At 35.4% G+C, this 13,710-nt stretch overlaps 1 protein-coding gene across 2 annotated transcripts in view; it reads right to left on the reverse strand.

Moving 5' to 3' along the window:
* The window catches only part of ATS1 (phospholipid/glycerol acyltransferase family protein), a 28,692-nt gene extending 23,164 nt beyond the window's left edge, over nt 1–5,528 (reverse strand). Inside the window, exons 1-2 of one of the 2 annotated variants that reach the window (XM_086458234.1) lie at nt 5,301–5,528; nt 4,789–5,178 (exon numbers count right to left, since the gene is read on the reverse strand). In XM_086458234.1, coding sequence (XP_086314360.1) covers nt 4,789–5,107 — 319 coding nt within the window. In that variant the 5' untranslated portion in view covers nt 5,108–5,178; nt 5,301–5,528. The remainder of the gene's footprint in view (nt 1–4,788; nt 5,179–5,300) is intronic. The other variant, XM_086458235.1, reaches the window with a different exon arrangement.
* Between the last annotated feature and the right edge of the window lie 8,182 nt (nt 5,529–13,710).

Here is a 13,710-nt window from a genome sequence, read left to right on the forward strand (position 1 = left end):
CTATTTACACTTACATCACACTTGTGAAGAAAAGCATTTGACACTCCTCAACAACCAAAAACTAATGGAATAACATTTTTTTGGCTAGGCAAGCAAGGGTGGTAGATATTCAACAAGGTTTGAACCTAGGCCATGTGATCAACACTCCGCACACCTTTTTTACCAACTTAGCTAAGTTGGCAACTTCAACCAATGGAATAACGTAGCCTTTACCATCAAGATAAACTTGTAATATCTTCTTCGTTCCCTTCAGAAATAACATGATTTCTTCTGATATATACCCTAAAAAACTGAAAGAGGAAGCAAACATACAACTCAACCATGAAAGGAATAGGGTTGAGTCTTCTAACTCCAAAGGAAGTCCACACCGATCCACTCGCTATATGAGATGAAGAAGCAAATGATCAACGGTGCCCCCACTTCCCTTGCACATAACACATTAATCAACATTGATCTTCTTCCACGATATCTAGTGATGCACTGTCAATGTCTTATCAAAATATGTTTTCTAGACAAGATTCCTTTGTAGTTTGGGATATGTCACATGAGAACCTCACATATATGTAAGTAGTGGGAAAACGAAGAGTTGGCACTATAGGCAGTACCCAAGCAAAAAGAACTAACTAAAAAGTAGCCATTTTGATCAAGGCACCAAACTCCTCACTGCCAATGATAAGTGAAGCCCTCCTAAAAGGGAAATAAGACTAGCAATAAAATCCACCTCCCAATCATTCAAATTCCTCATGAAGCTTAAATTTAATGAAAAATCGTCCATGCTTTCTACTCAACATTCCTTCATAGAGCTGCCTTTACAACCCAAAACGAGACAAAACCCAGTAAGCAATTTTAAGAGGGGAATCCTAATACCATTAATCATCCCAATAAAGAATTGTCTCTTCGCACCTTAAAATGAATTACCCTTCTGAAATCAGTCCTCGCATTAATGGTACTTGTGGAGCCCATTTTCGTCACACTCTGAGATAAGAACACTCGAACTTCTTAATCCAGTGGGTCCAACCTGAACATCAGACACTTCCAACTCAAGAAACCACATAGTTAGCCAAGAAATTAAATCACTCGAACAAAGTAAAAAAGTAGGGCTCAAAGGTCAGTAAGTCCAATAAACCGAGATAAACCAAGAGAGCATTTCAGAGTAAAGTTTCGATTAGCTCAGGTCGTAAACCCCGAGCATAATAAGACAAGGAATTTATGGCAGTCAAACTTTGGTCATGAGCCAAATCTTCACATTAAATGCAATATCCGCAGGTACTTATCAAAATAGTGCTGGCAATGACGTTCTCTGACCCACCGACCCCCAAATAGTGAAATCAAATCGACTTACTAATTAATGCACTGAGACACTACTTGTCAAGCTTGAATATTAATATTTATGAGGTATGGAGCACAACAACCAAGGGCAGAGGCGACAGCCCTAATCTTCCTCAGACTCCACATGACAAAAATCAAGAACGTTAGTGTGGTGACACCTATCCCAAACTCGGGTATAAAACCCTCTCAAAAGCTAAGGAGGGGGTTCAGAAAAATTCGCTTCTTTATATACACAAAGCAAAAAACCATTATGCAACTCACTATTCATCATCTTCTCCATTTCCATCAATTACCATTTCTTCTATCTTACATATCTTTACTAACTTAATCTTTGGAGAACCTTTGGCAGGAACCACACCGGGGCCTCATCCTTCTTCCTTCATCCTTTAAAGAATCAGGAGTCCATCTTGTCAACAACGCCCAAGGAGGAAGGTCGAGGAATCAAGGGTCTAAAAAGCATAGTCAAAGGATCACGTACCAATTGGCTTGTTCAAGAACTTCGCACATCTCAAGGAGTGGAAGCCCTAAAAAGCCTGCCTCCAAAATACCCTTCCACATACTAACTCCATATAAAGACTTGAACACAGAACTAACCCAAACACCATCATTGACCGTACATACAACCACGTCCCTCGCAAATTGTTCACTTACCAAGTTTCCAAAACTAGTTACCCAGAAGAGCTTAATTAATATATGTAAGACTCCAGAACTTCTAAGGCCCCCTTTCCCTGCATTTTAGGACAATACACCTTCTATTTTACCAAGTTACATGGTTATTCGAACCCATTGCAAACCATTCCATCACACCAATCTTCAAAGCCCTTGTGCAGGTATTTTTTGAACCTTCACTCCTTGAGATAAATAATAACTTTAAATGGTAGCTAGATCTTGGTCTTCAAGCTTCCTCTTTTTGTCGTTGTTGATGCGGATGACTTCAACTCCTTGAACAGTTGAAGGCAAAAGGTAAAGAGCCCGGTGTGGTGCCTACCAAGGATCCTCCGAAGATTAAGTCAATGACAATATAAGTAGGAGAAAATGAAGATGAAATTTTTAGAGATGAAGATGAATAGTGAATGCATAGAGAGAGTTTTCCTTCTAAATCTTTTTCAGAATGATTTTTCCAACCCTTTCTCAGTCTTTGAAGGGATTTTTTTGTTCAAACTTCAAACTCAGGAACATGTGTCATCACATGATTGGTCTAGGTGTCATGCCAGCTGGGGATGAATTGGACAAAGGTCACTTGATCTTTCTTTGAGATTTGTGTCTATACCTTATTAATATTGATACTTGAGTTTGATTAGTATTGTCTCAACACAATTAATGTTAAGTTTGTATGATTCACTATTTGGGGGTAGGTGAGTCAGATAATGTCATACCCATTTCAGGTTCTGATAAGTAATTGTAGATATTGCATTTAATGGGAGGATTTGGCGCATTGGCAAAGCTATTATCTCATTAAATTTGTCGTATTAGATTGCACTCTTGAGTCCGAGCTCTTGAATCAACCAATCCATGAGAGTTTCCTGAGCCATTATTACCTTCATACCTACGCTTGACTTGTATTTCGAATTATATTGGCTATCTTGTCGTAAGGTTAAACTTTCCCGGTCTTTACTGTCTTATCTACTCGATCTCTTGGACTGGTTGAGATCGCATTTTCCCTATGACTATTTATCGCTTTATTCAGGTCTTATACGGACCTCAGTAAATACTAACCCTTATTAGCAAATGATGATTCTACAGTATTTGAAGTTAGTAGCACGGTATTTTGCCTTATGATTGTTTTCCCAAAAGGACGCATGCCCTTATCTAAGGGTGTAGCAAAAATGGTTTCCACAGCCCTCTTAGTCATTCTCCCAAAGTTAATACTACTAGAATGAAGAAGAGGAAAGATAATAGTTCTAGTTGTCTAAGACCTAACGAACTTCTAAACTAACCAGCCAAAGATCCATTAACAAGAATAGAAATTGATGACGAAAAACGCAGGCCAATTTACTAGATTACAGGTCATCATTGACATGATCGTAAACATTCTCGACATATACTTTATAGAATATCTCTAGATCCCCCGATCTAAGTATCTCACTGCCATTGACAAAAAGAACTTGATCCAAAAATGAAAGAGATAATAGACAACGAACTTTTATAAGTCTATATGTTGAAGGATCTGTTACTATCTTATACAAGCTTCCCACTAAGTTGTTTAGTAGTAAATCTTTAATCTCAACTGCTCCTTCCCTCTTAGGAATTAGAATAACGAATGTTCTTTTAGAGCACTCGTCAAAGCATATATTCTCTTGAAACTTCTTTTTTTATAAGTTGAAATTTTATTGAAGAAAAGGGAACAAGATGGCCCCGAAATACAAACTTATCAAAACGTAACAAGAACCACTTAGGGCTCCTCTAAATTACAAACCATATCACAACTTGCAACGAAATCCTCAAAGATAATTCCTTCGAAAACTCTATACAATTTGCCCCAAAAGAACAAAAAACCCAAAATAGACAATAAAAGGTCATGAATCGCAAGCTCTCTCCCCTAAAAAATACAACTATTTCTTATATTCTCCTCCTCCTCAATAAGTCACTCCATCCAAAAACTATCAAGACTCACTTTATAAGAGCATTGTTTTGTGTATAACCAAGAGAAGAATCTATCTACTTTTTCCTTGATTCTTTCGTCTTTTTTCCATTCACTGGCACAAAGTCTCATTACATCTCTTGTCAAAAAAAAAAAAAAAAATGCAGTCTTTTAGCCTTCTTTCGACCACTAAACTCCAGTATCTAGATTTTTGTCTCCAGTTAACTTCTTCCAATCTAACACGCTTCTAATATTCTTATTTCAGAGGAACCCTACTCCTCACCTCTTCATCCTATAACAACCATTATCTTCCTTATCTAAGGCCACCATCTCCTCTATAAAAACCCTCACTTTTTTATCTACTATGTCGAATCTTTCCTTATTCCATCGCTTCAACTTTCCTTTTAAGACCTTGATCTTCCTTCTTGAAAACACTCCTTGAACAACCATTAAAATGAATAAGAGTTCTACCACCCCTTAATCCTTTTCCAAAAAGTTGGGAGCTCCAACCCATCATCTTCATCAAAGCCTTGTCCTAAAGATACGTGCTGGAGTGACTTCCTACATCACTGAGCCGACGTGGAGGTGTGCACTCCACCATAGATGTTTTTCACTCGTATCTCGAGGAAGTTGTTTAGGATTTCCTATCCCCTAAATAATTTGGATCTTCAAACCTCATGTTTTCAAATCTAAAAGGAGATGGGCATCCCCAAATCTTGAAGTAATTCAATAAATACAATTTATCAATAGATACAAAAATTAATAAAATTTGGGTTGTGCAAAACACACTATAATAAATTATTCAATTTGGTTTGCTTTCTATAGATTCAACAAATTATGCATGAAAAGAAAGAAAAAAAAAAGTCCAGAACACTAACCTTCTACACTTCGAGCATCGAAAAATGTCCGAATTCGTGAATGGCTGGAGGTGAGCTCCTTCTCCGCCCGTGAACCCGAAGCAAGCTCTGCCTCGGAACTTCCACACTTGCTTCTTCTTTCCCTAGTAGATTCCTTATCCTCCAACAATTCTGCCATGGATCTAATCTTCACCTTCGATGAATACAACACACACGGACAAAAACGAACTCTAGAGCTGAACGAAAAAATCGAAGAAACCTTCAAAGAAGAACTAGTACGAAGTGAAACCCTAGCTCTTGAGATAGATACACAAGGCGGAGACGATGAAAGAATCAACATAGTCTGATCAAATTAACCAAAAATAAGAACTACTGATTGCGATTTTCAGCTCAAATCGATTTCTCTTGAATCTGTAGATGAATAATCGGATTGAATCAGTAACAAATATCAAAAACTTCAACAAGAAGAAACAAAGAAACATAAGATGTAGAAACCAAACCCTAGATCTATGTCTCGTAATTCGAATAGTTACCTGTAGAGCTCATATCAGTGAGGGAGAATTAGTTGCAGAGTTGAAGAGGGAGAGAGAGATATAGAGTAACGTTTGAGTTGAGGAAACAGAGATGATTATTCGTTGCGAGGATCGAGGAGTTCGTTGTTCGAGATAGAGATTTAAAAAATGAAAAAGAAATATTTATTTGAAAAAGAAAAATTAAAATAAGTGAAGAGAGAGAGAGAGAGCGCAGGAAGGAAGGGAAAAATGGAGGACAAAACTAGGAAACCTTCTTTAGATCATAGTGGTTGCGCACATGCCACGTGGTTGACTTTTATTGGAGAGACAAACTGAAGGGGTGTTTTTCACGGATATTTCAATAAAAAGGATTGGAGAACGAGTTTGATGGGTCAAGCGCCAACAGACGGACACGTACACCCATAGAAAATTCTTTAATATTTTAAGAGCTTGAATTAACACACCAAACTTTAGTTAGCGCGTCTATGTTACGTACGTACAATCATTTAGGATCTGACTGCGTTTCCGCGAAAATCCGTAAAATACAAAGTTTTGCATTTTCATTCTATTTTTTTTTTTTTTATTACACTCTTCCATGTCAATTGCATTGTGATTGTTTGGTAGATCCTCTTGAACATTATTGTAATGTTTTGCGGTTGTTTGGTTGGGTATGAAAATGCATATAAATAATTTTCTTTTTAATATAATTCAAAATTTTTTTTAATAAGTCATTTTTCAGTAATTTTCTCTTTAGACGAATAGGATGATAAATTGTCCAACACACTTTCCATTTATGAACTTGATTTTTTGTTCTGATAATGGGGTTTTGATGCTTGATTTGTTCGTTTGAGAGTGAGTCCATTGTTGTTATTTGGGATTGAATCATATAATTATGTTGTGAGTTTTGATGTTCGGTTGTGTTTTTGGACCGAAATGGGAAGAAACAAATCCAACTATATAAATCACCTTTTTTCAGTTTTTTCTCAATTCCTCTCTTATTGTTCTTCTTTGGGTAATTTGTACAAACAATTGGTACACAGAGGTACAATTTCTTATTTGTATACTTGAAAGTTGTAACAAATAGCAATGATAAAGGGAAGCAAAAGTAGTATGGGGTGAAGGGGTATTCAACTTCAAGACTACCAACAAGAAGGGGAGGAGAGCAATGGAGGAGTTTTTCATTCTTCATGGATCCGTCGCTTGTTGAGACCCTCACCTCCATCTTCACCAATTCAATCAACCCAGATAAAACCATCTCCAGATCAATCGACCCAGATAAACCCATTTCCAATTCAAAGCAAGATTTTGTTCCGTTGTCGCATTCTTAATCTCTGCAAGGCGAATCCTCATTTGAGAACCAAAAAAGTGTGTCCTCATGTGGGTGAACTTCACCTGAACCTTCATCGTTGTCGTCGCTTAAACCTTCGTCGGTGAGGGTTAGAGTGAAAAAGACGAGATGAGTTGGAGAATAAAGCTTTCGATCTTTCTTCTAGAAATTGAAGATGATGACAGTTCATTCGTAATATTGGTGGGGTTAGAGATCTGTGAAGAAGATGAGTTCTGTTCTGTTTGCGTTTTTTACTTGGACACGGGGTGGTGTTTGTAATTCTGTTGGAGGAGTTTGCAATTTCGTAAAATATTAAGTGAAACAATGAGTGCACGGGTCTTTTAACCAATCTCTACCGTAGGATTGTCATGGATCGAACAATTATAACAATTTGTATGGATGTTTGTGTGGAAATTTGGCAAGCGAACCCGACCCATATATATATTTAGCTTGATCCAAAGTGTTGAAAATGGATGGTTACCAAACTCCCAAAACTTAAAATTTAAATTTAACAATGAAAATTAATATTTTTTTGATTATTTTTCAAAATTCTAAGTATTTCATCATATACAAGTCTGCATGAGATTATGTTTTTTCAATACAAACGTGTGAGCTCGTTACCCTTAATAAGATTTGAAATCTTACTAAGTAGGTTAGATTGACTTGTACCAATATTATAAAAAGAAAAAAAAAAAAACTAGGCTAGCCTGACTAAATTAGTAAGATTTCAAATCTTACTAAGGGTATGTTTGATTGCATGGAAAGTGACTTTCTATGGAATTTGAAATCCATGGAAAAATTGTGTTGGAAAATAGGTAGGGTTAAAAAATCAATTTTTTTTGTTTGATTTTACTTGGATAAAATCATGAAAAAATTATATAAGGAAAAAGAAGAAGAATAAGAAAAGGAGGAGGATCATGAGAAAGAAGATGAGAGGAGGGGGAGAGGAAGAAGATGAAGGGGGAGGATGTGGTAGTGGTGGCGACGATAACGGTAGCGATGGCAGTGGTGGCTACGACGATGGTGGTGACGGATGTAAGTAAGGAAGATGAGGGGGAATGTGATGGTGGTGGTGGCTGAGGTAAGGGATGAAGAAGGAGAGAGAGAGAGAGAGAGAGAGAGAGAGAAAAAGATAAGGTGGCCAAAGATGATGACGACAGCGAAGGCAACGACGACAGCAATGGTGACGATGGCAAGGTTAGTGTGATGGTGGTAGTGGTAGGGAGGAAGAAGAAAATATGAGTATGGATGGAAGAATTGGAGATGGAAAATATGGATGGATTTCATTTTCCCACCCATATGGGAGGGAAAGTGAAATTCATGTTTTGGTGGATTTTTTGATTGAGGTGGAAAATGAATTTCTATTTTCATGTGCAATCAAACACTTGAAAAATGTCATTTTCTATGGAAATTGATTTTTCACCTTATTTTTCATGTGCAATCAAACATACCCTAAGGGTATATTGGTCCACATGGATTCCCACGTTGGCCAATCTAAAATCACAACCCTCTAAATTTCATGGAAAAGGAAAGATAAATAATAATAATAATAATAATTCTTTTTTGGACTTGATCCAAGGTGTTGAAAATGGACGGCGAACTCCCAATTTTAAAATTAAAATTCAACGGTGAAAAATAAATGTTTTTAATTTTTTTTCGAAGTTATTAGAATTTTATCCCCTACAACCTCATGGCATCAAATCATGTTTTTGGATGCCACAAGGTTATGTGGTTCAGAGATTTTCCTTACTAAGTTAGTTAGGAAAGTATTTTTCAATGGAATATAACTAAAGGGCCCTCCGCCTTCAATCTCTATTCAACATTTTGATAATAATAATATTTATAATAAAAAATCGATGATTTAGCCTCACCCACCCCATCGATTTTGATTGATGTTAGAGATACTCCTGTATTTGCATCCCTTGCAGGAATTTAACCCATTGATTTTAGTAGGAATCTTTTATCACTCTTATAGAGATTATTTGCCAACCATCATTTGTTGTGACATGCCCAACATTTGCGTAGAAGAAAATCAAAATTGTTAGTCAACCATGGTTAACACTTACCCCCACTGACCAAAAATCTTGGCTCTGTCCTGCATAGCAACCTATATTGACCTCACAAAGGGTATTTGGAGTGACTGATTGGTTGGGATTCATGTTCAAGTATTTGTGCTTCGTAGTATAGTTTGGAGTCTCACAACTACCTAACACAGGTGAGGGTGTAAATTGGGTGGGCACCCCATTGACCCAACCGTCCAATCCTTAGGGTCTTGATATTGTCAAGTAGGGTCGGGCATATAATTGTAAGGATTTCACCCTTGCTAAGGGTCCTTTGTCCTTGGCCTCATCTCTTGGCATCCAAAAACATGATCCGATGCTTCAGGTTTGTAGATGACGAAGTTCTATAAATTTTGAAGAAAAAAAAGATGTTATTTTTCACCATTGAATCTTATTTTATATTATTTTTTTTAAATTTAAGAGTTATGTGAAAGTTCGATAGTCACCCATTCTCAAAACCTTGGATCTAGTTCAAAAGAAAAAAAAATTTTGATTTTTTTTTAATATGAGTTTTTCGATGAAACTTAAAGGATTGCGGTGTTGGATTTTTGATGTGGTAATCCATTTGAGCAAACCGACTCTTAGGAAGGCTCAAAATCTTTTTGTATTAGTAAGGAAAGGATTTCACATATATATTTACATCCCATTCTTACCTCTATCTGTATTACCACTGATGGAACCTAACTATATACATATCATGTCATACAATTGTCATGTTGTGAAGACTAGTGGTAGAAAACCCCACCATTATGATGTTGATGACATCTGGAAATGCTGATTTTCAAGTTGAAAATTTTTAAGATGCTCAATCACCCGTTATTTTCCTTTAATAAGTATTTTATTCAAGTAATGATGTTGGAGTGGAACTCTTTCTCTTATTTTAAAAGTGATCATCGTGGTGAGAGTGACTTCATGTACAATTGTATCACCTAAAATTTTGTACACGTGATCCACAAAAAGGTGAGCAAAGAAAATTACCACCAACTTTATCTAGGGAAGGTTTGGCTTGATTAATTGAGGTTGATGTGGATTTAGACTTCACCGCTTAACGGACTACACTACACTTTCTCCTCGGTCCCTCAACAACTTGACATGCTTCGACTCCATGATTGGGGGGGCCTATGACCTTTCTTCAAAAATCAACTTGGTCAAGCTGTTCCAGCCCAACCCAATTGTGTTGAGAAGACCCTAGCCAAAGTCCGAGAGTCCTATTCTTAATCTTAAGAGCCTAAGAGAGAGGGGTCATTATCATATTTTCCCGTTACAATAAGTTGTTTTTTTCAAGGCACAACCATGGTTTTTAAACTCGTCCGAGACCGAGACATATCGCCCGAGTTAACTCGGTATCAGAGTTGAATGAGACCAACTCACAAAGTCATTTTTTTGATCGAGTTTTATGACTCATGTGCAATTTTTTTATTTATCTCACGAGACGTCTCAAACGCATCGGAAAACTCGTCCGAGACGACTAGGTATTAGAGCTGAACGAGACGAGACGAGATACCGAGTTTAAAAACCATGGGCACAACTGACATCTTTATGACTTAATATGGGATTGGTGTTAGACAAAAATCCAATGATTCTAGTAACTATTCTAAAAGAGATTGTATTGCCACACCAACTTTTTACTAAGCCACTGCTATTGATATATAAATCACTTAAGAATTAGCATACATATTAGGATGGCCTTAGCAAAAATTGGTGTGGCAATAGAAGCTATCTTCTAAATTTTATTTGACAACTAGATTTGAAGAAAACAATCATATCATTACTTTCATTGGAATTAAAAGATAAGAAAAAAATATTTAACTAGAATCACCATAAGAGGATGAGGGGAGGGGAGGGGGGAAGCTCCTATAGATAAGCTCATCAAGATAGTCTTCTACGAACCTCATGTTTAATACTAGGTTGTCAAAAAGGAACCCTAACCTTAATTGAAGGATAACGAGAAAATGGTAACAATGGTCAAAATGCGTAAGTAGGATGGGAGTAGAAAGGGCAAAGGTATCTCCATTTCCTCTAGGAAAATCACATTATTTTATTCAATCTAGTAGGAAATGTATTTTTTCAAATAATCAATATGTAAAAATACTTAATACTTGTGTTAACAAAAGAGAAATAAGATATCATTACGTTGCTTCCAAAGTTCGTAATAAAATTTGAACTAATGATCTAACAAAAAATTTGTCAGAGTGGTTGCCTTGACTTAATTTAGTTGGACCAATATTATATTGGAAATTTTAGTTATTAATTCCACAAGTTTGATTTTTGAGAAATTAAGGACATCTAAAAATAATAAAGCAAATCGGTCGATTTGCTATAGTAATCATTTTTTTTATTGACAAAAATAACCTTCTGCTTTGACGAACCTCTTTTCTTTTATTTTCTTTTTTTTACCACTCTCTCTCTCTCTCACCTTCACAAAAATCAGGATGAAACTCTCTCTTTCACCTTCTAAAAAATCCTAACGAGTTAGATCGACGAAAGCCGAAAATTGCTTGAAATCCATCCCTCGTGATTGAAAAACCCTATACTCTCTCTCTCTCACCCCCACCCACCCACACCCTTTCCTAATTAAATACCGAAATTCGCTTAAAACCTAACTCCTCTCTCACATTCGACAGAACAGGCCTAACCAATTTCTCCCTCACATTTGATGAAATCAAAAGAAAATACCTTCTTAATTGTCAACCGTATGTAACTAACACATATCTTTTCATACTTCCTCAATCCATTAAGCCTTCATCGAATTTGAAAGTTTTTCAAAAAATTTAAATAAAACAATATATTTGAAGATCTCTTAGATCCCTTAAAAATTGGTCAAATTTTTTAAATAAAATTGTTTTAAGGGCCGCTCCCCTTGTACATTAAAAGAGCCGAAAAAAAAAATATAAAATATCGAAATTCATGTATGTTGGAGGTCTACAAAAAAATTAAAATAAATTTTATTATTTTCATCTTATTTCTTCTTTCTTAAGTTTTCAACTCACCTCTCACACTCTGTGATCTCCATCTTCTCTCTCAAACACATAATTTCTTTTTATAAACATCATAAATAACTAAACAAATATTCAATATAGTTTGGATCATCTAGACACAAGGAGGGCATTTTTGTTAAGATAAATTTAATATTTTGATTAATTAAGAAAATTCCATTAATATGTATTTCTCTCTCCATTATCATTTTCAATTTATCTATTATCATTTAAATATCACATAATTAAGTATTTATTTATTTTTATTTTTTAATCGTCAAAGGAATAATTTTTTAAATCCGATTTTGAGTTTAATTTGGTTTTTCTTGCTTTTAAGTGGATTAACCTTATTAGTTATTGAAATTGATTTGTATCTTAAAACACTAGAAAAATATATTAAATAACTAATTTTATTTTTATTAATATATTTGAAAGGCCTCCTTTAGAATTTTCCCTTCGACCTCAACTTGTATGGAGCCTACCCTGGTGCCATGCTGATTTCATTAGACACTGTGTTCAACACTGCACTAACGTGGTAGTGCACAGATAACCATAGATTTATTTCCGTAAGATACAAGTACAAAAATCTATGGTTATATGTGCATTGCCACGTCAACACAATGTTGAACGCAGTATCGAATGAAGTGAGCTTAGTATTTTCCTTTCCACATTGATTTCAAAGCTAAACGTCATGCTTTGGTCGATTCACCAATTCTGCAATAATTGAATTCGTATTTGCAAATAGCTTCCCCGAGTGACCACTTTTACTAGAGAAAGTGCTTCATTGATTTATTGAGAATCCCAGTAAGAAATAGATAATGCTACATACGAGCATTTGTTACTATTGTGATAATATCTACAATAGAGTTTTTTCTTGGATTGGGAAGTTCAACTTTTGTGATTTTGGCATGTCTACCATTTTGTAAATGATTTTGCTCATTGTCGATTCAAACGATCCACAAAAGATTATTCCAAGAGGCTGCAAAATTTTTTTAAAGGAAATGTGACAATATAATTTACTATTTGTGTACTCCAATTATTCATATAGTTCATATCAAATTTTACTTGGTCTGAAAATGGTCTTCACTTGGTTGAATGTGAGAGAGGACTTGGGTTTCAGGTGAGTTTTGGAATTTGATAATGATTTTTTGAAGGTGTGAGAGAGAACGATAGTGTAGGGTTTTTCGAACATTTCGTGGGGGATGGATTTCAAGCAAATTTCAGGTTCCGTCAATCTAGCTTGTTAGGGTTTTTTCGAATGTGACAGAGACAAAGGTGGGAGAGTCAGACTCATTTTTAAAACGTCCTTAACTTAGAAATCAAACTTGTGGAATTAATAGATAAAATTCCCATTGATTTTTGTTTGAAATCTTTCAAAAATATATAAATTTATCCTTAAATCATTTTTATTTAGATCCATAGTGGGATGATCCTCATGAAAACTAGTGGTTAATTATTGGACAAACCAATTTTGTTGCAATATCCGGTTGGACAATCAATTAAGTCTATTTTTTAAAGCACCAATTTCTTCGCATGACATACTTCATAGCCCACGACTTTTCAATATTGCCTAATATAATCTAACTATATATTGGTAAATATTTAGTCTATATTTTTATATATTGCATCCATTTAACTATTTTATGCAAATTTATTATTATTTAATCCACATCCTTTGCATGTGTCCTCCCCTCATCTAAACAACATTTTGGAGATGAAGATTATGATTGTCAATCGATTAGATCAAACCAAACTTTGATTTGTTTTTATTTAATAATTTTGATCTAGATCAAGTATTTGGGTCCGATGAAGATCTGGTTTGATAACCTACTGAATTAATTTTTGGAAAAATCATGACCCAATCTGATAGGTCCCTAAATATATGTATAATTAAAAGGATAGTCGGCCAACAAAAAACCATAAGAAAACCCATGCTTTATGGCTTATATGGATTAGAAGTTTTAAAATGGGCTGATTTTTTGTGAGGTGATCGCTTCGTCATAGAGATCATCCTCACAAAAAATTAGATCATTATGAAACTTCTAACCCCATCAAAAGGGGTTTACAAA

This window comes from Akebia trifoliata, chromosome 11 (genome assembly GCF_017979445.1).
Source record: "Akebia trifoliata isolate Shusen 1 chromosome 11, ASM1797944v1, whole genome shotgun sequence".
Classification (NCBI taxonomy): Eukaryota; Viridiplantae; Streptophyta; class Magnoliopsida; order Ranunculales; family Lardizabalaceae; genus Akebia; species Akebia trifoliata.